We start from the raw sequence: 26,793 nt of genomic DNA on the forward strand, positions 1-26,793 counted from the left end.
GGTCTTACATCATTGTTTGATCTTACATCACGCACTGTTCTTCTCCCAGAAGAATTTACTGACAATCTGCGATAAGCACGGTGGCCTGTTAGCCCCATTCGAAACTTTTAACATTTTGTAATGATTCATCATGTTTCAAGGTTTTTCTTGAGGAATGGTTATTTATTAGGAACAAATAAAGAGCTTAAAGTTTATGGAAGTAGGAATTAACGAAAATACACAAATGTTTTGTCGATAAATTCAGCTATAATCTTCGAAAAACAGTGAAATAGGTTTTCTCCGCAGTATAAAAGTTTTTTCCACCGTGAAAAGGTTTTCAAGAAAACCTTGATCTCGACGTTTAGTTGAACTTATTAAAAGATTTTCTCGACAATGGAAACCTTTTCTCCGCAGTGACAACACACGTGACACTCAGTTAGCCTCGATCTGAGATATTGGACTCAGCATCCCAGGAAGAGTATGTTCGTCAGATCAGAGAAAACGTTTACACTGTGGACAAAACGTTGATCTCCCTTTTTCAAAGTTTTAAGTTGATCTTATTAATATTGTGTAAAATGTTTTTGTTTCTGCGTTGATTTCCTTTTGCATAAACTTCAGATTCCTTGTTGATAATAAGTTTCATTAGAAAGTCCTCTGAATTATGGTAAATCATCAGAAACTGCTAAAAATTTCGAATGACACCATCGGGCCATCTTAGATAACAGATAAAGAAAAATTTCTCAGGCACGTTTAACGAAGTTCTGATAGATATGGATATGAGTCTTGTTATATTGCCTTCACCACGAACAGTCGCCATTCCTCCTCATTTTAGCAGAACTGCCATAAGTAACTGGAACCCTGATGGAACCCTTTCCGTCTAAAATATATGTAATTCTGACCTACGCTTTGCGGTTTGTTGTATGTCTGGTTTATGCGACTATACAAATATGGTATTACTGTAGCATTACACGAGAAAAATAGTCCATTCAGCCTGGACACAAGTCGTCATTGTTCATTGTTATTGCAAGCTATGGTTAGAACCTTCATCGGGTTATATCTATTTTATTTATTTTATTGATGTTTTATGCCCTACTCAAGAATATTTCACTTATACGACGGCGGCCGGCATTATGGTGTGGGTGATTGGGGGGTGGGGGTTGGGGGGGTGCTGTTCAACCAGTTCGAGAGTATGTACATGCATGACCGGTATTTTATCAGTGTAAAAAGAATATGAGCTATCAAGTGAAACGTCTAACGCGATATACATGTGTGTACTCCACTGATGTAATATTAACAGTGCTGCATAAGTGTAGTGCCATACTGAAAACATTGGCAGTGAATCCAATTACCAATCGTACACATTCCGTGGGCGAGTAGTTAGAGTGCCAGCGCAACGCACTCACGAGACGCTCACCAATGGGGTGACTGTGAGTTCAAGTTAGGCTCATGCTGATTTCCTTTCGGTCGTAAACGAGGAGGTCTCTCAGCAACCTGCTGGTGGTTCGTGGATTTCCCTCGAGCTCTGTCCGGTTTCCTCCCGTCATAAAGCTGGCCGTCTTCACTTAAGTGAAATATTCTTGAGTACATCGTAAAACTCTGGTCAAATAAATAAATAAATTCATAAATACACACCCCGGCCTTTGACCAGTCCATACGGTGTTTCCAAAAGGCCAAACATCAAAGCCAGAGGCTAATTAGTTGAATGCTTAAGTCGATTCTGCAAAGGAATGTCTGACTTCAGGTAAAATTTAGAACATCGGGCCAGTGTCTGAAGTTCTCGGTATTGAAAGCTGAATTACTGAATTATTTGTCGTAAGATAACATGGATGAGTTAGGTTCTATAAAATAGTATAACAAAGCTGAATTTGAATGAGAAATTGCTTTACCTGTCTAAGTCTGCAATATGTAGTCACCTCCTATAAGCCAAATCACCAGCATATAAGTGTAATCTAATGAATACGGCGTAAAACCCTAATCGGGCCTCTTGTTTTAGCGCTCAAACGACTAAAGCCCTGTCTTCGCAACAGCCGGTCGGCCAAAAAACTGTACATAGAAGAAAAAAAAATAACAATACATGTTCGGAAGTTTCAGTTATGTCTTTTTTAAAACATATGTCGTCGCACGACTTAATAAGGATCTCGAGAGCACGAGATAATTGACAAACAGAAATGCATAATTATATCTGCTCACAAGATCTTTATTAAGTCGTGCGCACGAATTAACAAACACAATTGTGCACTTCTACTGGTCAGTATTTCGTGAGCACGGCTTACTAAAAAAACATAACTGACACTTTGTGTGTGGGGTTTTTTTATTTAATTTTTTCTAACCATGTCACTTATACAGCTCTGTAGTGCATGTTCCCAATCGTCTCCCGTAACTGTTATAAAGTTTTTTTTATACTTGACAATATGCACAACAATGGAGTCAAAGGTAAATAAGTCAATCACATACCAATTACGAGAATCGAGTTATTCTGTGGTGTAGTCAGGGTCTACCCTAAATTTTACACATGTACAATAGTAGAATGAGAGTATATGCTAACCACTATGAGTCACTTTCAGTTTTATAGTGCAGGAAGTTATTTTCCTATTAGTATGCATCCTCCTCTTTAGGCGAAATACGGCTCACGTGAGTTAAAATGCGCACAGTGTCGCGGTGACCTAATACTTCGTAACTTAGGAGAATTAAGTTAGTAAAAAACATATGACGAATGAAAATCTCGACAGATACAACATAATAACTAATGGTATTAATATCAATAAAGACTTTCAGTTCCCATAAAACTCTTCAAAATAATACAAGTGATTGTTTCCGAAACATGTACAAAAAGTGTATACATACAGTATATACATATGTGTGTGATCTTACAATGTATACAGGCACATGTAGGCCTACAGTTCAGCAAAGACATAAACATGCGTACGTGTATATACAGGAATGTAATATAGAACAAACAATAGCATATAAACCTCCAAATGTCTTAAAAGAAATAACACACATGTTCATGTGCCTAGATCATTACGTCATACCCATGAACGACACGAGGCAGGAAGCTATAAAGAAATCATGACCATCCTAATGACTAGTAAATACGTTAGGTCATGAATCTCCATGGCTGGTAGCCCTAGAAAATAATTTGTGAAAAGGTACGTTTTACATATATATTCTTCACTAGTCAAGAAAAAAAATATGTATTTCTACGATGAATTCGCCTTGATTTGGCTGAAATACTGCTCACGTAGCGTATTGACATAATCATTCAATGACTATGATCCAGTATACATGTACATTTCTCTGATTAAATATACATCTAGGCACAGATCTGTTTTCACATAATATATATTTACCTATTTATTTAATTGGTATTTTACGGAGTACTCAAGAATATACAGGATGTATAAACTATACACAGATACAAGCTTTTAGCCTAATATTAATAAATAATAATAGAAATAATATTAATTTATTCATATTTATTTTTTGTATACTGAAATAAACATAATGTATATGTATGTCAGTAATGATCTTGATTGAACAAGAAACTAATAACACACCAGAATTTCAACAATGGAAACAAACAGGTTTTCTGTTCTTGCACTTATAAAGGCTAAGATCTCAAGTCTAACTATAAGATATAAACTGCAGAAAGACATACTATAGGCTTAATAACATCAATTGCTGTATATGCATGTACGTTACTTTTGCACAACTGCATATTCACAGCCCTGTATGACCATATGTTTAAGATCTAGCTCTGTTACCGCGCCAGATATATGCATGTACGTTACTTTTGCACAACTGCATATTCACAGCCGTCTATGACCATATGTTTAAGATCTAGCTCTGTTACCGCGCCAGATTGTAAGTAGCTGACCAGGTTTGCATCAGTGCTGTTCACATTTTCATAATTCTGGGGAGACAGGCGCTTTACTTTCGGTATTTGCAGTTCGTCGTAGGTAGGCCTGTCTGTGTCGGATGTTATCTGCAATGCAACAGAAGATGATCCGGGCTCTACTCCGATTACATCATAGGTATTACGACATTCCACCTCCGCCACTTCTCTGGCGAACGCAGAGGAGTCATCGACACAGCTATATGTGGCATCTTTCTCCAGTCCCCCGGTTGCAGTCAGCGGCCCACCTGAGGTGGAACTCATTAGCAGGTTGTCGTCGCCTGTAGCTTCCCTCTGTTCCCCTTGACCGGCAGATTTTCTGATTGATCGAATCTTATGGCTGAAATATAGAGAAGTATTCAATACTGATCCGATTAAACCTTTATAATTTTTCTACATCAATGATGTGTATACTAACTTATGAAAGGAAAAGAAGACAAAGTTGTTTCTGTTCCTATACTAAGTACCTATATGGATATTTGCATTGACCGTTAAGCTGTGTTTTAGGCCTGTCACATGCAATGTTTTCCCTGATGTAAAGCCCTCCATAGACATTTAGACACGTCGCATGTAGTACCCTGACGTCACAATACATCAATCGTTTAGATACGTCGCATGTAGTGTATATATATATATATATATATATATATATATATATATATATATATATATATATATATATATATATGATTCATTTGCATAGAGCATCGGTCTTGCCACAAACAGTCAGTCCTTGACCAGTGAGGAGCTCACGTACTTGATCTCTTCAAGTGTGAAGTCACTATCGTCGTATAAGCGAAATAATCCAGCAAACGGCATTACAAATTTTAAATAAACAAATAATTTTAACGTATAAAAATAGGACTTACCGCCGCCATGAGACAATGACGATGACAACGACTAGGATTATCAGCAAAACCCCTGCAGCCACAGCGGAAGCAAGTATTACCGTCTTGTCTAAAACACATTCAACCCCATTTGTATATTCAGTTAATACAATCAGAGCAAAACATTATGCTATATTGGCATTCACACATCATCACCTAAAAATGTGTAGCAAATTTCAGACGTGAATTTTCATATGCTGTGGCATATGCTTCTCAGTTTAAATTCCATATCCAGAGAATTATTGGCTAATTATCAACCAAATAATGGGTTTCTGATTATATATTAGACCTATTTTATACATATAGAGACCTATTTTTATATATTTTGTAATAATAGCTGAAAAATCCGACACAAAAGAAAGTCTTCACTCGCCCAAATTCATAGATAAGGGAAGAGTTTGTCAGCTGTGGTGGAGAGTCAACAGTCAACCGAGCGAGTTTAAGGTGTTTCTTTAATCGGCTTCAAACAATATGTATTGTACACGTATATGTACGTGTAGAAAAAGGTGATTGCGTGAATCTATAGATAATAAATTAACTATGAGTTGATTGGCAGTGTCTGTAAACAGGTTTTAACGCAATTACGGAGATTTTGACAGAAAGGTTTTTGAGGAAGCCAAAATTTATTGTACATGTATACTAGTAAAATCAGAAGTACATCAACAGAAAGAAGTTTGCCACTGCACTGCAAGTGGTCATTTTGACCAGAAGCTATTGTGACGTGTTTATCTGTGAATACAAATGTCAGGAGATGACCAACGTACATATAGATGTACCTAGCAACGTTCTTTGCATGGTTTTGCCTGAAAAATCCTGGAATATGGATTTATATGTAAACTCCAAACAAATAAATCAATAAATTGTATTAGTTTTGGATTGCCTCAATATGCTGCCGTTGTAAATTATCCTTTTCTGGCATTATTGTTCGAAATAACGAAAGACCTAACGGTCTGCATTCCCTTATGTAAGTCTTGTAAAACTGTGTTTGTTTTCTGTATATTGCATAATCTTTATTAACTTGTTTTAAGATATCGTTACCTACAATTAAAATTCTTAACATCAGTCCGCACAATACCGAATGTGTTGTACGTGAATGCTGTCCAGATGATATGTAAAGGTTAATATCTGATATTGGTGAACAATGCACAGCCACCCATGCACGGGATAAAGATATTACTTTTTAACCCTCTATTTCTCGCCAACAATGCCAAACTTTTTTGTAACAAAAAGTGTGCTTGATTCATGAAACAGGGGTTTCCGATCTTAGCCGTGGGGATTTTCTTTAAATTGTACAATGCACCGAAGATTTTAAACCGTGAAATCAAAAGACGTTTGCGTGATTTCTAAAGTTCAGTTTCTAGATTTACATTTGTATAACAGCTACTGGTGAGCATTGTGTACAAGACAGCTTTTTTACCTGTACCTCTGTGACATTATTTACAAATCACTTACAAATCCGAAGGACTGTCAAACATCTTATATTGCTTACTTACACATCTGAGAGACTGTTAAACGTCTGAGATTACTATAAAATTGAGAGATTAATTGCAATTCCGTGCGATTTCTTGTTTCCAACCGGAGAGATTGTTAAATGTCTACGAGTTCTTACAAATCTGAGAGATTTCTGACATCTCTGAGAGATTTCTGACATATCTGAGAGATTTCTGACAAATCTGAGAGAATTCTGACAAATCTAAGAGATTACATGTACTTACAAATCTATAAGATTACACTTTCAAACCTGAGAGATTGTGAAAATTGGAGATTACTTACAAATCTGAGCGATTACTTACAAATCAGAGCGATTACTTACAAATCAGAGTGATTAATATATATCAGACAAATGCAACACCGTACCCTTTCCAACAGAAGGTGTTGAGTTTGGTCCTGGTCGATGTGTTACAGTTTTGTCCAACTGCCCCTCCGTTTCATTTACGGTGGAGTATCAGTGTACAGTTGACCCTGTCAGCGAATTTGTCCATAACGGTGTCAGTTTCGCTGACGTTCCCAGTGGAACCGCATGAGAGTATTCTGACAAATCTAAGAGCTTACATGTACTTACAAATCTATAAGATTATACTTTCAAACTTGAGAGATTGTGAAAAATCTTAGATTAGATAAAAATCTGAGCTACTACTTACAAATCTGTGCGATTGCATACAAATCTGAGCTATTAATATATATAAGACAAACGTACTACCGTACCCTTTCCAGCAGAAGGCGTTGAGTTTGATTGTGGTCGACGTGTTACAGTTTTGTCCAATTGCACCTCCGTTTCACTTACGGTGGAGTATCCGTGTACTGTTGACCCCTTTGTTGACACTGTCAGCGAATTTGTAGATAACGATGTCGGTGTCTGTGACGTTCCCAGTGGCCGTGTAGATGACGTTAGATAAGACTTTTCACATACTGGTATGCTTGTGTCCTTATTTGAGGATACACGTCCAGTGGTACATTCCGACCTATCTCCCAAAGGTATGTCTTCCTCTCTTAAATTTTTGGGATTCCACTCATTGGAGAGATTATCTTTCAAATCGCAAGTTTCCGGATATTCTGAGGCAATCAGAAAAAAGCATTTATATGGCAAAAATTGCTGCATTTTTGTACTGAACTGTGGAAGAGATATAGAATTTTTTGTATTGTTTGGCAGAGTTGTCTTTGTTTTTCAATGCCTGTCTACCCTCCAAACATAAATAACTGAAATATTTGCCTTTAATGATCCCGTATATATTTTACATTTGAATTTAATACCAGCCGATTGTAGGGGAAAAAATGGTGTCTTTTCTCTTTATCCAACTGTCTCTGAACACAAAACTATCAACTGGATATCATTTACACGAACGGTGGTATGGTCTCTTACACATGTATATATGATGTATTCTGTTATGGCTAAATGATATCATATCTGTGGTGGTTAATAATATCATATCTGTGGTGGTTAATGATATCATATCTGTGGTGGTTAATGATATCATGTATGTGGTGGTTAATGATATTATGCGAGTGGTGCCTAAAGATATCATGTCTGTGGTGCTTAATAATATCATGTCTGTGGTGGTTAATGATATCATATTGGTGGTGGTTAATGATATCATATCTGTGGTGGTTAATGATATCATGTCTGTGGTGGTTAATGATATCATATCTATGGTGGTTAATAATATCATATCTATGGTGGTAAATGATATCATATCTATGGTGGTTAATGATATCAGGTCTGCGGTGGCTAAATGATATCATATCTATGGTGGTTAATGATATCATATCTATGGTGGTTAATGATATCATGTGTGTGGTGGCTAAATGATATCATATCTATGGTGGTTAATGATATCATGTCTGTGGTATCTAAATGATGTCGTAAACAGGTCTACTTACCGAATATGGTAATCCACAATGAGCTGAACTTCTCCAAACACGTACAGTTTACAAGTAGGCTGAATTCCTGCGTCGAACTCACTTGAGAAAAAGCATTTTTGGACTTTCTATCTGGTAAATATTTATGTTCTCCTGCTCCGTCGACCAAAGTTACAGCACTACAATCATCAGGGGCTGAGTGTTTGAGTTTAAAGTATTTCAGGCCAATAACGAAAGGCTTAGAGGGTTTCACACTAGCGATGGCAACGTTCTTACAGACTTCGTCAGTCAGAAAAATCCGAAGGTTCGCTGTTTTATTCAGGTAAAACACACCTTTCAGGGGTTCTCTGAGCTTCTTGAAGGACGAAGCTGAAATCACAACGTGACAAGCACACATAACTGATACTATTGGCCTACATGTATGATCACACCAAAATGTACTTACCTATCATTTGACAAGCTTGACAAGTTTACAATAATTGACAGCAAACTTATATTGCTTTGATCAATAGAAACGCTGCTCAAGTTTGTGTTTTCCTGATTCCCTCATGTACTGCTACTCAGCAAAGTTACTGTGCAAAAAAATATTGCTCTTCCATTTTCGGATACCTACCGATTTTTTCTGTCTTTTATCGTATGGCAGCCTGTTAACAATGAGCAGACAAAAAATGGTTATCTAAGTCATCTCGCTCAGGTGTTTTCAGGGTTTCTCTCTAGCCATTGCCTCAACTCTGGGCTGGCGTGCACATGCTTTTTGTAATGGATCGATGTCTAGGCCATTAAAAAGTGTTTGTCCGTACTTTAAGACAATTCATCTGCATGTTAATACAGGTACATGTAGATATCTCCTTTTAGCATCACTGGTAAATCCACACGAACATAAAGCTGGTAGAAATTAGAGACATTCCAATTCTAGCCTCGTTTGAAAGCATACTCCTAACACTGCAGGGAACCATGGATACAAGAAATGTCACAGGCACCATCAAAAAGATTGATCTCTCATCCCGTGTGCCACACATGCATGGGATCAATACTGCAATGTCCATTCATCAATAAAAAGATCTTTTTGTTTGGCACTGGCCTTGTTCAAGAGTTTTATACAACAATCATTAGCGGGGCAGGAGAAACTAATGCAGAAACTTGGCCATACCTTATCTGACATGCATATTTCCATGGGTACGTATTAAAACATCTAAGCCACACTAACACAACCTTTTATGTGTGAAAAGGACCTCGTAACTGTACATTTCTGAATTCTTCGGCGCTTCACGCCTCGCACTGTACTTTCTTATCCACAAATATACAGTTACTAGGCCTTTCTCCACACCTAACAATTTGTTCTATTTCAGCCTTTATAGTTTTGTCTCGTGTATATTTACATGTACCAGTTACTTCTTTGAGTGAGGACGGACACTTTCCAATGACCCCGTCATCGATCCACCTATAAAGTACCTGCCCGAGGTAGGTTGGAACCCACACATCGCATCTCCTGCAGATTTAGAGGCAAGACAAAGCCTTGGTCCACCGCAAAATATTTTCTTATTATGTGATGATACCATTGCCATCTGCAGATAATTTCCTGTTGCGGCATTGGTGCTACCCGATCGAAGTGGTATTTGCGGTAAATTTACGCGGTAAAAATCAAGTATAACTGCACAATCACTGCCGTGAACACGTATTGATTCGATATTTATTTGTACTCAAACGCCTTGACAAACTGCTAAGTCATGTGCGCAGACGTCTGTTTGTGTCTGTGGCATGTTCTTGGTGTACCTAAAGACCTATACGCCTATGTCATTGATTCGAACCAGATCTTGTAATTTAGACCACCAACAAGTAAAACAGATAGTAATGCCAATTGTTGCTTCAGCACACCTGCACGGATCGGGCCTTACACTAGCATTGCGTGGCCAGTGTAGGGCCTATTTTTTGCGTATGTTTCTCAGTTTTCGACTGGAAGCTGTTCTCTGGTCTCTGTAAAGTTTCAGATGTTACAAAGGAGCATTTAGAATGCACGAAATTTTGTGAATTGTGAGTGATTGCCGATTTTTTTTTACCGTGCTGTAACCTAGGAGATGTGCAGTTGTTTCTTTACGGAAGACTCGGAGCTGTCATGCGCACTCCAACATCGGATGTACAGTACCTTTTAATGTACACTTACCAGACACACAACTGTACTGTATGCTTCCTGCTTCACGAGATTTAGTACAGCTGGTCAGTAGCGTGTTTGTTTCTTTACATTCCGTACGGCCTTCACATAGACGGATAAATTCATTGATACCATGATTCTGATTATGACCCGTGCCTGTCCCAGAATGAATAAATAACACATCCCGCGCACTTTTACATTTGGGGAATATTTGATCACAAATATTAGTTCTACAGGCGCCTTGAGCTGAGGAATCTGTATGGAAACAAAAAACAACAACAAAATACAGAAAGTTTATTTAGGTATTTACTTCATTTTTCATAATAGGCTACAAACTGAATGCAAATAATAAACCATTCCGTGATGTCAGGTTTCTAATTCAGTGACGACTGGCTGTCTCAAGGCGGCACCAGCCAACAGAATCCGCCGTATAACAAAAAGAGCCATTTACCATTTTGCCACGTTTTCAAGATTCCCATAAATGAACATATATAGGTAAGAATTACAGAAATATAGAAATTTCACTAATTTTTATAATTTTAGGAGCTTCTAAACCACAGATGTTTGGCAAGTAACCACATGTGATGTATACATAGCGTTTCTTAATTATTTCATTAGTGTTTTACGCCGTACTCAAAAATATTTTACTTATCCGACGGCGGCCAGCATTATGGAGGAAGGAAACCCATGATCTTCTGCAGGTTTTTGCCAGATCTTCCCACTTACGGCCGGAGAGGAAGTCAGCATAAGCTAAGCTTGAAATCACAGCGACCGCGTAGGTGAGAGGCTCCTGGGTCATTAGTCTGTGTTAGCGCGCTATCCAACTGAGCCATGTAGAATAGGGTTTATACGGCTTGGTTAGAGAGGACTCACACTGCGCTGGAAATGACAGTTATAGCGACAGCAATGTGCATAGGGCTTAATACTAAAGGCATACATGTACAAAAGGCACCACGTGACTGTGTACTTACCTCGTATTAAAACATAGAAAATGCTTATCCAGTAGGGTAAATACACACATATGATCGTGTTGGCAGCACCCCTCATTTTCTTCTCAAAATCTTATGCTAAATATATGTATAAAACACAATCCACTGCCATTAAACCACTCCTCACAGATATCACTATGGTGGTGGAATACTGGCTGGCATCACTATACTGGTGGAATATTGGCTGGCATCACTCTACTGGTGGAATATTGGCTGGCATCATTGTACTGGTGGTATACTGGCTGGCATCACTGTACTGGGTGGAATACTGGCTGGTATTATTGTACTGAGTGGAATCTGGCATCACACTATAAAGATAGGACACATTCATGTGTATTCCCTCTTTAGCGAATTGTAGGGCCCTGTACAACAAAAAATTGATACCGCGTAAAACTGAAGCAACAATCTATCTAAATCCTACATACACGTATAGGTTCTATACGTACATGGAAATGTGTGGAAGTACATCCTGTTGACAATAATACTAGTTATCGGTTAATCACACATGCCTGCTGTTCTGTAGCTGGTTAATTTTCAAATACTGTCCCAAAAAAGGGCGTACATCAGCATTACAGTGTGAATCACAGTGGTGTGATTTTCAGAACCCGGAACAAGCATGAGAATCTTATGAAATTTTAGGCTACATATACCGTTAGAACAGTTTTCACGCATGTACTTTACTATACATCGCCCTTTGTACACCACACATCCGCTTATTTATTGGTTTATTTTTCTATTCCGTTTTGTTGTTGTTGTTGTTGTTGTTGTTTTTGGTTTTTTTGGGGGGGGATGGTTATGGTTTTTCACTTCATACTCAAACATTTTCACATTTACAATGTCAGTCAATATGATGGGTGGAGGAAACAGGAGAACGGGGGGATAAACCACCGACCGCTAGGAAGCCATTGACAAACTTTCCCACGTGTGACGCACATATATGAATACCATGGTGGGAGAAAAGTTCAAGGCTGGACGTGAACCATATGTTACATCATGTGTGTTCTACCGATTGGTAGGCAAGCAGCTTAGATGTGCGCATGGCTTATTCTTGATGGCAAATAATGTATGGTACGAACGACATGTCAACGCACATGCATATCATTGGTTTTCATACAGATATTTAGGCTGTTTATGGTTGTTAAAAGAATGCACATGTGACCGTACACCGAAGAGCTGTGAAAAGCGTAAATATCATGTAGCTTAGGCATACATGTACATTACAGTCTCAGGCACTCCAAGTTATCTCCCTTTGTAAATCAGTCCAACACTAAAAATACATTAATCCTGTGTGTTGTGATAGAGATAACTTCGAGTTCCTGGGTTTTAGTGCAGAGTTGTAATAGGTTTTCGTTTCTAATCAGTGATGGCAGATGAACCACATTGGTATCAAAGGTGTGCGGGAAAGATTTCTTGTTATAGTGAACATATGTGTACATGTAAACAATGTGCCAAATCTCTGCCATTCAAAGGGCCAGGGAAACTAACCAAAACCAGTTTCATTTAGTTTTGTCTTAATGTACCATCAAAATAGAGGTAGGATAAAATATGGATGTGACGTCACATGAATTTCTTCACACAAACTTTTCTTTTTTGTTTATGGAAGAATCTGAAAGATATAGTTGTTTTCTGTAAACTAATATCTGATCAACTACTCTAGGGTCATTTTAATAAGTGTTAAATGAATTTAAATAATTCAAACTGATTTAACACTAAAAAAATTAAAATATTGTTTTACACAGTTTTCGTTTGCCTATTTTTTGTGTTTCTTAGAATTTAAGTATACATGCACTTTAAGATTAACTAGCGGGTACTCAGTTTACACGAAGTCCCTGAGTAAGTTTTTTCTTACAGTTCATGTGCTTTAAAGTACATCTTCCCGACTGATGGCCTGGGAACACCCAGTGTTGTAGGCTGGTGTCATTTGATACCGGCCCCCCGATAGCACAATTGGTAGAGCATCCGCTTCGGGAGCTGTAGATCCAAGGTCAATCCTGGGCCGAATCACACCTAAGACTTTAAAAGAGAAAGTTGTAATTTCCTCGCTTGGTGTTCAGCATGAAAGGGATAGGCGGGGCGCCTAACTTGCCAGGCGTCTCAGTGAAGCAGCACTAGATAAAGAGCAGTAGAAATCCGCCCTGCAACAAGGAGGCACATTACGTGCACCCTAAGGATTCCTTCGTCGTCATATGACTGAAAAATTGTTTAGTACGACGTTAAACCCCAATCACTCACTCACTCCTGACTGGTGAATAAACCTTTGGAGATGTAGATGCTTTGAAGATATAGCCATCCCAATTCTGAGAATATAGATGATTTTTTTTATCTTTCAACACTTCCAGGGATTATTAAACAATGATACATGTACATGTAGGTCTATATAAGTAGGCCTACGATTCAGAATATGACACAAAACTCTCATCTCATTGCAAAAAAAACTGCTTGGATCATCTTCTTATATGTGATAAGCTGGCGCACACTGAACCTCAGTTGAAAACTTTGAACATTTTTCCATAGTAAAGTTCAGTCAATATTCCTGCCCTGTAGTTGCTCACAGGTACGTATATCACGTCCACCTTTGGCCTGTTAACTTTAGAAATGTTTTTATACACCGGGATGGGAACAGATTGCCAGATGAATAAAAATCCACTGTGTCCATTTCTCATTTTAAATCAGTCCTAAAAGACTTTCTCTGCATTAACATCATTAATATGAGTGCCTTTCAATTTATTAACAATAGGCCTACCATGTCTCTGCCTATATATTTACACTCCACGTGTCGGCATTGTAGTGTAAAAACTTTCAACTGGGATAGAACAGTCCTTTTTTCCCCCAGATTAATTTTTGTATCGATGGCTTTATGATATTTCTATATGTATCTTTCTGATGAATAAAGTATATAAAAAAAAATAATAAAACAAAATAAAAATAAAAAAAATAAAACCTATGGGTAAGTAGACAAGATACATGTATGTATATTTCGGGTTTTTTTAGTTGAACTTATTTATATTGTGCAAAATGTTTTGTTTCTGTATATATGTAAAATTTCCTTTTACATATACTTCAGATTCCTTGTTGAACCGTGTTGAACCAGTTTGAGAGGATGTACATGCATGACCGGTATTTTATCAGTGTAAAAAGGAATATCCGTACCTAGAATATGAGCTATCAAGTGAAACGTCTAACGCGATATACACGTGTTTAATCATAGAATACAGTTATATTGATACACGTGTGTACTCCACTGATGTAATATTTACAGTGCTGTATAAGTGTAATGCCATACTGAAAACATTGGCAGTGAATCCCGTTACCAATCGTACACATTCCGTGGCCGAGTAGTTAGAGTGCCAGCGCAACGCACTCACGAGACGCTCACCAATGGGGTGACTGTGAGCTCAAGTTAGGCTCATGATGACTTCTTTGCCGGTCGTAAACGAGGAGGTCTTTCAGCAACCTGCTGGTGGTTCGTGGATTTTCCTCAAACTCTGTCCGGTTTCCTCCCATCATAAGGCTGGTTGTCTTCACTTAAGTGAAATATTCTTGAGTATACCGTAAAACTCCAGTCAAATAAATACATTCATAAATACACACCCCGGCCTTTGACCAGTACATACGGTGTTTCCAAAATGACAAAGACCAAAGCTAGAAACCATTAGTGACATGCTTAGTTCTCCTGGAGTTGATTCCGCAAAGCAAATTCTGACTTCAGCCAAAATTTAGAACATCGTGCCAGTGTCTACAGTTTTTGTTATTGAAAGTTGAATTACTGAATTATTTGTCTTTAGATAACATGGATGAGTTAGGTCCTATAAAATGGCATGACAAAGCTGAACTTGAATCAGAAATTGCTTTATGTACTTTCCTCCCATTTTTCTAATGACTACGGCGTAAAACCCTAATCGGGTCTCTTGCTTTAGCTCGAACGACTAAAGCAGCGTCTTCGCAACAGCCGGTCGACATCCGATTAGTCTGTTCTACGGAGTGGTAAAAGTGACCAAAAATAAATAAATAAATAAACAAAAACGGTAAATAGAATAAAAAATAAATAATACATGTTTGGAAGTTTCAGTTATGTCCTATTTTTTTAAAAATATGTCGCACGACTTAATAAAGATCTCGAGAGCACGAAATCATTAACAAACAGAAATGCATATTATGTCGTGCGCACGAGATCCTTATTAAGTTGTGCGCACACGATGTATATCAAGGCGTGCCCACGAATTAACAAACATCTCGTGTAATCTCGACATAATTTTGCATTTCATGGTCAATTATCTCGTGAGTACGGTGTAATACTTTTATGTTAACGTCTTTTAACGTAAGAAAGTGCAAATAATTAAAGGACTCGAAACAGCATCTCCATACAGACAGTCACTTTATTCCACTCGCTTCATCACCTTGAGCAATCCCGCACTATGTTACTTACGTAATATTAGCCAATCTCTATGCTGGAACGTCCTGAATATTAATATAGGGGAGCTGATCATGTGATGTAAACATACACATGTTCTATGATGTAAACAAATGCACGTGGCAAACTATGACAATATCACACACGGCTTATTAAACAAAACATATCTGACACTTTGAAAGTTGTGTGTGTGTGTTTTCATTTAATTTTTCTAACCATTTCACTTATACCACTCGTGCTGCATGTTCTCACTCGTCTTTCGAAACTGATATAAAGGTTTTATCAACTGCTGTCTTTTCTTTCAAGTCAGGTACCTGGAGAAGGGCTCTGGGGGTTTGGGAAGGACAATTACTGATTCAATCCAGCCATAAACCCTACCACAGTCATATGAGTGAAAACTTCTTGACAACAATGAAGTCAAAGATAAATAAGTCAAAAAAATACCAATTAGGAGAATCAAGTTAGTCCTCGGTGTAGTCTCTGTATACCCTAACTCTTACACATGTACTATGGTAGAATGAGAGTATATACTCACTACTGAGTCATTGTCAGTTTTATAGTGCAGGAAGTTATTTCCCTATTAGTATGCATCCTCCTCTTTAGGCGAAATACGGCTCACGTGAGTTAAAATGCGCACAGTGTCGCGGTGACCTAATACTTCGTAACTTAGGAGAATTAAGTTAGTAAAAAACATATGACGAATGAAAATCTCGACAGATACAACATAATAACTAATAGTATTAATATCAATAAAGACTTTCGGTTCCCATAAAACTCTTCAAAATAATACAAGTGATTGTTTCCGAAACATGTACAGAAAGTGTATACATACAGTATATACATATGTGTGTGATTTTACAATGTATACAGGCACATGTAGGCCTACAGTTCAGCAAAGACATAAACATGCGTACGTGTATATACAGGAATGTAATATAGAACAAACAATAGCATATAAACCTCCAAATGTCTTAAAAGAAATAACACACATGTCCATATGCCTAGATCATTACGTCATATCCATGAACGACACGAGGCAGGAAGCTATAAAGAAATCATGACCATCCTAATGAATAGTAAATACGTTAGGTCATGAATCTCCATGGCTGGTAGCCCTAGAAAATAATTTATGTACGTTTCACATATATATTCTTCACTAGTCAAAAAAAATATGTATTTCTATGATGACTTCGCCTTGATTTGGCTGAAATACTGCTCACGTGTGGTAAAGGCATAATGTGCATGTATGTCAGTAATGACCTTAATTTATCACAAAACTAATAACACGCCTGAATCACAACAATCGAACCAAACAGGTTTTCTGTTCTTGCACTTATAAAGCTCGACATACACAAGAATTTATAAAGGTTAAGATCTGAAGTGTAACTATAAGATATAAAAAACTGAAAGATATACTATAGGCTTAATCACATCAGTAACTGTATATGCATGTACGTTACTTTTGCACAACTGCCTTTTCACAGCCCTGTATGACCATATGTTTAATATCGGGCTCTGTTACCGCGTTTGTGCAGTCATTGTAAGTAACTGGCGGGTTTGCATCAGTGCTGTTCACATTTTCATAATACTGGGGAGACAGGCGCTTTACTATCGGTATTTGCAGTTCGTCGTAGGTATGCCTGTCTGTGTCGCTTGTTATCTGCAAGGCAACATAAGGTGATCCGGGCTCTACTCCGATTACCTCATAGGTATTACGACTTTCGATCTGCGCCATTTGACTGGCCACTGCAGACGAGTCATTGACACAGCTGTATGTGGCATTGTTCTCCAGTCCGCCGGTTGCAGCCAGCGGCACGCCTGAGGTGGAACTCATCATCAGGTTGTCGTCGCCGGTAGCTTCCCTCTGTTCCCCTTGACCGGCAGATTTTCTGACTGATCGGCTGAAATATAGAGAAGTATTCAATACTGATCCGGTTAAACCTTTATAATTTTCTACATCCATGATGTGTATATTAACTTATTAAAGGAAAAAAAAACAAAGTTGTTTCTCTCCCTACACTAAGTACATATATGGATATTTGCACTGACGGTTTAGCAACATCTTCCCTGATGTAAAGCCCTCCATAGACATTTAGACACGTCGCAAGTAGTACTTTGACGCCACAATACATCAATCGTTTAGATGCGTCGCATGTAGTGTGTGTGTGTATATATATATATAATATATATATATTATATATATATATATATATATAATATATATAATATATATATATATATATATATATATGTCTGTTTGTGGCGAGACCGATGCTCTTTGCAAATGAATCAGAGAGAATCCATTTAAAGGTTAAATTTGTTTTTATAAGTGAATTATTAGTTCAGGAGGACGTTCAAAGGCCATAAGAAGTGCGCTCACCAGATATTTATATAAATATAAATATAATATCTATATAAATATCTGGTGAGCGGAACTTTTTATGGCCTTTGAACGTCGTCCTGAACTAATAATTCACTTATAAAAAACAAATTTAACCTTTTAAATGGATTCGCGCGCTAGCACAGCGTAATGACCCAGAGTCTCTCACCAATGCGGTCGCTGTGAGTTCAAGTCAGCTCATGCTGGCTTCCTCTCCGGCCGTACGTGGGAAGGTCTGCACAGCAACCTGTGGATGGTCGGTGGGTTTCCTCCGGGCTCTGCCCGGTTTCCTCCCACCATAATGCTGGCCGCCGTCGTTATAAGTGAAATATTCTTGAGTACGGCGTAAAACACCAATCAAATAAATAAATAAATAAATTTAATGGATTCTCTGATTCATTTGCATAGAGCATCGGACTCGCACAAACAATCAGTCCTTGACCAGTGAGGTCACGTACTTGATCTCTTCAAGTGTGAAGGTCTGTCACGTAGGCCTACCTTGCGAAAAGGCGGCAATTTACACCGGACTCAAGCTTGGTTTCCTTCTCCCATACACGTCACTATCGTCGTATAAGCGAAATAATCCAGCAAACGGCGTTAAACTTTTTAAATAAACAAATAATTTTAACGTATAAAAATAGGACTTACCGCCGCCATGAGACAATGACGATGACCAACGACTAGGATTATCAGCAAAAACCCTGCAGCCACAGCTGAAGCAAGTATTACCGTCTTGTCTAAAACACATTCAACCCCATTTGTATATTCAAGTTAATACAATCAGAGCAAAACATTATGCTATATTGGCATTCATACATCATCACCTAAAAAATCACCTAAAAACATGTAGCAAATTTCAGACGTGAATTTTCATATGCTGTGGCATATGCTTCTCAGTTTAAATTCCATATCCAGAGAATTATTGGCTAATTATCAACCCAAATAATGGGTTTCTGATTTATATATTAGACCTATTTTTATACATATAGAGACCTATTTTTGTATATTTTGTAATAATAGCTGAAAAATCCGACCAAAAAAGAAGTCTTCACTCGCCCAAATTCATAGATAAGGGAAGATTTTGTCAGCTGTGGTGGAGAGTCAACAGTCACCGAGCGAGTTTAAGGTGTTTCTTTAATCGGCTTCAAACAGTATGTATTGTACACGTATATGTACGTGTAGAAAGAGGTGATTGCGTGAATCTATAGATAATAAATTAACTATGAGTTGATTGGCAGTGTCTGTGAACAGGTTTTAACGCAATTACGGACATTTTGAGTGAAAGATTGTTGAAAAGCCAAAATTTATTGTACATGTATACTAGTAATATCAGAAGTACATCAACAGAAAGAAGTTTGACACTGCACTGCAAGTGGTCATTTTGACCAGAAGCTATTGTGACGACCTAATGGCCTGCATTCCCTTGAGTAAGTCTTGTTAAACTGTGTTTGTTTTCTGTATATTGCATAATCTTTATCAACTGAATTTAAGATATCGTTACCTACAATTAAAATTCTTAACATCAGTCCGCACAATACCGTTGTTGTACGTGAATGCTGTCCAGATGATATGTGAAGGTTAATATCTCATATTGGTGAACAATGCACAGCCACCCATGCACAAGATAAAGATATTACTTTTTAACTGTCTATTTCTCGCCAACCATGTCAAAACTTTCGTGTAACAAAAAGTGTGCTTGATTCATGAAACAGGGGTCTCCGATCTTAGCCGTGGGATTTTCTTTAAATTGTACAATGCCCCGAAGATTTTAAACCGTGAAATCAAAAGACGTTTGCGTGATTTCTAAAGTTCAGTTTCTAGATTTATATTTGTATAACAGCTACTGGTCCAGAATTGTGTACAAGAAAGCTTTTACCTGTACGTCTGTGACGTTATTTACAAATCTAACAGATCACTTACAAATCCGAGGGCCTGTCAAACATCTTATATTGCTTACTTACACATTTGAGAGACTGTTTAAAACGTCTGAAATTACTATAAAACTGAGAGATTAATTGCAATTCCGTGAGATTTCTTGTTTCCAACCGGAGAGATTGTTAAATGTCTACGAGTTCTTACGAATTTAAGAGATCACTTACAAATCTGAGAGATTTCTGACATATCTGAGAGGATTCTGACAAATCTAAGAGATTACATGTACTTACAAATCCATAAGATTACACTTTCAAACCTGAGAGATTGTGAAAAATTGGAGATTACTTACAAATCTGAGCGATTACTTACAAATCAGAGCGATTACTTACAAATCAGAGCGATTACTTACAAATCAGAGTGATTACTTACAAATCAGAGTGATTAATATATATCAGACAAATGCAACACCGTACCCTTTCCAACAGAAGGTGTCGAGTTTGGTCCTGGTCTATGTGTTACATTTTTGTCCAATTGCCCCTCCGTTTCATTTACGGTGGAGTATCAGTGTACAGTTGACCCTGTCAGCGAATTTGTCCATAACGGTGTCAGTTTCGCTGACGTTCCCAGTGGAACTGCATGAGAGTATTCTGACAAATCTAAGAGCTTACATGTACTTACAAATCTATAAGATTATACTTTCAAACTTGAGAGATTGTGAAAAATCTAAGCTACTACTTACAAATCTGTGCGATTGCATACAAATCTGAGCTATTAATATATATATAAGACAAACGTACTACCGTACCCTTTCCAGCAGAAGGCGTTGAGTTTGATTGTGGTCGACGTCTTACAGTTTTGTCCAATTGCACCTCCGTTTCATTTACGGTGGAGTATCCGTGTACTGTTGACCCCTTTGTTGACACTGTCAGCGAATTTGTAGATAACGATGTCGGTGTCTGTGACGTTCCCAGTGGCCGTGTAGATGACGTTAGATAAGACTTTTCATATACTGGTATGCTTGTGTCCTTATTTGAGGATACACGTCCAGTGGTACATTCCGACCTATCTCCCAAAGGTATGTCTTCCTCTCTTAAATTTTTGGGATTCCACTCATTGGAGAGATTATCTTTCAAATTGCAAGTTTCCGGATATTCTGAGGCAATCAAAAAAAAGCATTTATATGGCAAAAATTGCTGCATTTTTGTACTGAACTGTGGAAGAGATATAGAATTTTTTGTATTGTTTGGCAGAGTTGTCTTTGTTTTTCAATGCCTGTCTACCCTTAACTGAAATATTTGCCTTTGGTGATTCCGTATATATTTTACATTTGAATTTAATACCAGCCGATTGTAGGGAAAAAAATGGTGTCTTTTCTCTTTATCCAACTGTCTATGAACACAAAACTATCAACTGGATATCATTTACACGAACAGTGGTATGGTCTCTTACACATGTATATATGATGTATTCTGTGGTGGCTAAATGATAACATATCTGTGGTGGTTAATAATATCATATCTGTGGTGGTTAATGATATCATATCTGTGGTGGTTAATGATATCATGTATGTGGTGGTTAACGATATCATGCCTGTGGTGCCTAAAGATATCATGTCTGTGGTGCTTAATAATATCATGTCTGTGGTGGTTAATAATATCATATCTGTGGTGGTTAATGATATCATATCTGTGGTGGTTAATGATATCAAGTCTGTGGTGGTTAATGATATCATATCTATGGTGGTTAATAATATCATATCTATGCTGGTTAATGATATCATATCTATGGTGGTTAATGATATCATGCGTGTGGTGGCTAAATGATATCATATCTATGGTGGTAAATGATATCATGTCTGTGGTATCTAAATGATGTCATAAACAAGTCTACTTACCGAATATGGTAATCCACAATGAGCTGAACTTCACCAAACACGTACAGTTTACAAGTAGGCTGAATTCCTGAGTCGAACTCACTTGAGAAAAAGCATTTTTGGACTTTCTATCTGGTAAATATTTATGTTCTCCTGCTCCGTCGACCAAAGTTACAGCACTACAATCATCAGGGGCTGAGTGTTTGAGTTTAAAGTAGTTCAGGCCAATAACGAAAGGCTTAGAGGGTTTCACACTAGCGATGGCAACGTTCTTACAGACTTCGTCAGTCAGAAAAATTTGAAAGTTCGCTGTTTTATTCAGGTAAAGCACACCTTTTAGGGGTTCTCTGATACTCTTGAAGGACGAAACTGAAATCACAACGTGACAAGCACACATAACTGATACTATTGGCCTACATGTATGATCACACCAAAATGTACTTACCTATCATTTGACAAGCTTGACAAGTTTACAATAATTGACAGCAAACTTATATTGCTTTGATCAATAGAAACGCTGCTCAAGTTTGTATTTTCCTGATTCCCTCATGTACTGCTACTCAACAAAGTTACTGTGCAAAAATATATTGATCTTCCATTTTCGGATACCTACCGATTTTTTCTGTCTTTTATCGTATAGCAGCCTGTTAACAATGAGCAGACAAAAAATGGTTATCTAAGTCATCTCGCTCAGGTGTTTTCAAGGTTTCTCTCTAGCCATTGCCTCAACTCTTTGGGCTGGCGTGCGCATGCTTTTTGTAATGGATCGATGTCTAGGTCATTAAAAAGTGTTTGTCCGTACTTTAAGACAATTCATCTGCATGCTAATCAGAGGTACATGTAGATATCGCCTTGTAGCATCACTGGTAAATCCACACGAACATAAAGCTGGCAGAAATTAGAGACATTCCAATTCTAGCCTCGTTTGAAAGCATACTCCTAACACCGCAGGGAACCATGGATACAAGAAATGTCACAGGCACCATCAAAAAGATTGATCTCTCATCCTGTGTGCCACACATGCATGGGGTCAATACTGCAATGTCCATTCATCAATAAAAAGATCTTTTTGTTTGGGACTGGCCTTGTTCAAGAGTTTTATACAACAATCATTAGCGGGGCAGGAGAAACTAATGCAGAAACTTGGCCATACCTTATCTGACATGCATATTTCCATGGGTACGTATTAAAACATCTAGGGGCCTCCGTGGCTCAGTCGGTTAAAGCGCTAGCGCAGCGTAATGACCCAGGAGTCTCTCACCAATGCGGTCGCTGTGAGTTCAAGTCCAGCTCATGCTGGCGGCCGTACGTGAGAAGGTCTGACAGCAACCTGCGGATGGTCGTGGGTTTCCCCCGGGCTCTGCCCGCTTTCCACCCACCATAATGCTGGCCGCCGTCGTATAAGTGAAATATTCTTGAGTACGGCGTAAAACACCAATCAAAAAAAAAAAAATTAAAACATATTAGCCACACTAACACAACCTTTTGTGTGTGAAAAGGACCTCGTAACGGTACATTTCTGAATTCCTCGGCGCTTCACGCCTCGTACTGTACTTTCTTATCCACGAATACACAGTTACTAGGCCTTTCTCCACACCTAACAATTTGTTCTATTTCAGCCTTTATAGTTTTGTCTCGTGTATATTTACATGTATCAGTTACTTCTTTGAGTGAGGACGGACACTTTCCAATGACCCCGTCATCGATCCACCTATAAAAGTACCTGCCCGAGGTAGGTTGGAACCCACACATCGCATCTCCTGCAGATTTAGAGGCAAGACGCCTTGGTCCACCGCAAATATTTTCTTATTATGTGATGATACCATTGCCATCTGCAGATAATTTCCTGTTGCGGCATTGGTGCTACCCGATCGAAGTGGTATTTGCGGTAAATTTACGCGGTAAAAATCAAGTATAACTGCACAATCACTGCCGTGAACACGTATTGATTCGATATTTATTTGTACTCAAACGCCTTGACAAACTGCTAAGTCATGTCAAGTCATGCAGACGTCTGTTTGTGTCTGTGGCATGTTCTTGGTGTACCTATAGACCTATACGCCTATATCATTGATTCGAACCAGATCTTGTAATTTAGACCACCAACAAGTAAAACAGATAGTAATGCCAATTGTTGCTTCAGCACACCTGCACGGATCGGGCCTTACACTAGCATTACGTGGCCAGTGTATTTTTTGCGTATGTTTCTCAGTTTTCGACTGGAAGCTGTTCTCTGGTCTCTGTAAAGTTTCAGATGTTACAAAGAATGCACGAAATTTTGTGAATTGTGAGTGATTGCCGATTTTTTTTTACCGTGCTGTAACCTGGGAGATGTGCAGTTGTTTCTTTACGGAAGACTCGGAGCTGTCATGCGCACTCCAACCTCGGATGTACAGTACCTTTTAATGTACACTTACCAGACACACAACTGTACTGTATCCTTCCTGATTTACGAGATTTAGTACAGCTGGTCAGTAGCGTGTTTGTTTCTTCACATTTCCTACGGCCTTCACATAGACGGATAAATTCATCGATACCATGATTCTGATTATGACCCGTGCCTGTCCCAGAATGAATAAATAACACATCCCGCGCACTTTTACATTTGGGGAATACTTGATTACAAATATTAGTTCTACAGGCGCCTTGAGCTGAGGAATCTGTATGGAAACAAAAAAACAACAACAAAATACGGAAAGTTTATTTAGTTATTTACTTCATTTTTCATAATAGGCTACAAACTGAATGCAAATAATAAACCATTCCGTGATGTCAGGTTTCTAATTCAGTGACGACTGGCTGTCTCGAGGCGGCACCAGCCAACAGAATCCGCCGTATAACAAAAAGAGCCATTTACCATTTTGCCACGTTTTCAAGATTCCCATAAATGAACATATATAGGTAAGAATTACAGAGATATAGAAATTTCACTAATTTTTATATTTTTAGGAGCCTGTAATCCACAGATGTTTGGCAAGTAACCACATGTGACGTATACATAGCGTTTCTTAATTATTTCATTAGTGTTTTACGCCGTACTCAAAAATATTTTACTTATCCGACGGCGGCCAACATTATGGAGGAAGGAAACCCATGATCTTCTGCAGGTTTTTGCCAGATCTTCCCACTTACGGCCGGAGAGGAAGTCAGCATAAGCTGAGCTTGAAATCACGGCGACCGCGTAGGTGAGAGGCTCCTGGGTCATTAGTCTGCGTTAGCGCGCTATCCAACTGAGCCATGTAGAATAGCGCTAATACACCGCAACGGACGGCTTGGTTAGAGAGGAGTCACACTGCGCTGGAAATGACAGTTATAGCGACAGCATTGTGCATAGGGCTTAATACAAAAGGCATACATGTACAAAAGGCACCAAGTGACTGTGTACTTACCTCGTATTAAAACATAGAAAATGATTATCCAGTAGGGTAAATACACACATATGATCGTGTTGGCAGCACCCTTCATTTTCTTCTCAGAATCTTATACTAAATATATATAAAACACAATCCACTGCCATTAAACCACTCCTCACAGATATCACTATGCTGGTGGAATACTGGCTGGCATCACTATACTGGTGGAATATTGGCTGGCATCACTCTACTGGTGGAATACTGGCTGGCATCACTATACTGGTGGAATACTGGCTGGCATCACTATGCTGGTGGAATACTGGCTGGCATCACTATACTGGTGGAATACTGGCTGGCATCACTATACTGGTGGAATATTGGCTGGCATCATTGTACTGGTGGTATACTGGCTGGCATCACTGTACTGGGTGGAATACTGGCTGGTATTATTGTACTGGGTGGAATCTGGCATCACACTATAAAGATAGGACACATTCATGTGTATTCCCGCTTTAGCGAATTGTAGGGCCCTGTACAACAACAAATTGATACCGCGTAAAACTGAAGCAACAATCTATCTAAATCCTACAGGCACGTATAGGTTCTATACGACATGTGTGGAAGTACATCCTGTTGACAATAATACTAGTTATCGGTTAATCACACATGCCTGCTGTTCTGTAGCTGGTTAATTTTCAAATATTGTCCCAAAAAAGGGCATAGGCCTACATCAGCTTTACAGAGCGAATCACAGTGGTGTGATTTTCAGAGCCCGGAACAAACATGAGAATCTCATGAAATTTTAGGCTACATGTACCGTTAGAACAGTTTTCACGCATGTACGTTACGATACATCGCCCTTTGTACACCACACATCCGCTTATTTATTGGTTTATTTTTCTATTCAGTTTTTTTTTTAATTGCTATGGTTTTTCACTTCATACTCAAACATTTTCACATTTACAATGTCAGTCAATATGATGCGTGGAGGAAACAGGAGAACGGGGGGATAAACCACCGACCGCTAGGAAGACATTGACAAACTTTCCCACGTGTGACGCACATATATGAATACCATGGTGGGAGAAAAGTTCAAGACCGGACGTGAACCATATGTTACATCATGTGTGTTCTACCGATTGGTAGGCAAGCAGCTTAGATGTGCGCATGGCTTATTCTTGATGGCAAATAATGTATGGTACGAACAGTATGTCAACGCACATGCATATCATTGGTTTTCATACAGATATTTAGGCTGCTTATGGTTGTTAAAAGAATGCACAAGTGACTGTACACCGAAGAGCTGTGTACGGCGTAATCATCATGTAGCTTAGGCATACATGTACATTACAGTCTCAGGCACTCCAAGTTATCTCCCTTTGTACGTCAGTCCAATAGTAATAATACATTAATCCTGTGTGTTGGGATAGAGATAACTTCGAGTTCCTGGGTTTTAGTGCAGAGTTGTAATAGGTTTTCGTTCACAATCAGTGATGGCAGATGAACTACATTGGTATCAACGTTGGTCGGTGGGAAAGATTTTTTGTTACAGGCCTAGTGAACATATGTGTACATGTAAACGATGTGCCCAATCTCTGCCTACCTTTTGCCTGTTAACTTTAGGAACTTTTTCATAAAACAGTCC

The 26,793-nt window shown here is 38.4% G+C and overlaps 2 protein-coding genes across 3 annotated transcripts; both read right to left on the reverse strand.

Moving 5' to 3' along the window:
• Window positions 1–3,258: 3,258 nt before the first annotated feature.
• Window positions 3,259–9,709, reverse strand: LOC135462960 (uncharacterized). Its single transcript, XM_064740286.1, has 5 exons — window positions 9,571–9,709; window positions 8,140–8,487; window positions 6,967–7,314; window positions 4,744–4,831; window positions 3,259–4,214 (listed from the first exon to the last, which is right to left on the reverse strand). Exons 1-5 carry the CDS (start codon window positions 9,707–9,709, stop codon window positions 3,767–3,769), a joined length of 1,371 nt encoding a protein of 456 aa, XP_064596356.1. The 3' UTR covers window positions 3,259–3,766.
• A 5,907-nt stretch (window positions 9,710–15,616) lies between these two features.
• Window positions 15,617–26,013, reverse strand: LOC135479279 (uncharacterized). 2 transcript variants are annotated; one of them, XM_064759101.1, is made up of 6 exons: window positions 25,185–26,013; window positions 24,213–24,455; window positions 21,817–22,164; window positions 20,728–21,075; window positions 18,696–18,784; window positions 15,617–17,568 (listed from the first exon to the last, which is right to left on the reverse strand). In XM_064759101.1, the coding sequence occupies exons 1-6, from the start codon at window positions 25,258–25,260 to the stop codon at window positions 17,425–17,427; spliced, it is 1,248 nt and encodes a 415-aa protein (XP_064615171.1). In that variant the 5' UTR covers window positions 25,261–26,013; the 3' UTR covers window positions 15,617–17,424. The 2 variants fall into 2 exon arrangements, with proteins under 2 accessions (XP_064615171.1, XP_064615179.1); XM_064759109.1 differs by lacking the exon at window positions 24,213–24,455.
• Between the last annotated feature and the right edge of the window lie 780 nt (window positions 26,014–26,793).

Source organism: Liolophura sinensis, chromosome 1 (genome assembly GCF_032854445.1).
Source record: "Liolophura sinensis isolate JHLJ2023 chromosome 1, CUHK_Ljap_v2, whole genome shotgun sequence".
NCBI lineage: Eukaryota > Metazoa > Mollusca > Polyplacophora > Chitonida > Chitonidae > Liolophura > Liolophura sinensis.

Bases quoted from the DNA above. Each gene is read 5' to 3' on its own strand.
- LOC135462960 (XM_064740286.1), bottom strand. From the start codon at position 9,709: ATGCCGCAACAGGAAATTATCTGCAGATGGCAATGGTATCATCACATA. The intron at 8,488-9,570 runs GTACTTTATAGG...TTGTGATTTCAG, and splicing joins TTCCAACCTACCTCGGGCAG to CTTCGTCCTTCAAGAAGCTC. The intron at 7,315-8,139 runs GTAAGTAGACCT...TGATTGCCTCAG, and splicing joins ATTGTGGATTACCATATTCG to AATATCCGGAAACTTGCGAT.
- LOC135479279 (XM_064759101.1), bottom strand. From the start codon at position 25,260: ATGAAGGGTGCTGCCAACACGATCATATGTGTGTATTTACCCTACTGG. The intron at 21,076-21,816 runs GTAAGTAGACTT...TGATTGCCTCAG, and splicing joins ATTGTGGATTACCATATTCG to AATATCCGGAAACTTGCAAT. The intron at 18,785-20,727 runs GTACGGTAGTAC...AATGTGTTTTAG, and splicing joins AACGCCTTCTGCTGGAAAGG to ACAAGACGGTAATACTTGCT.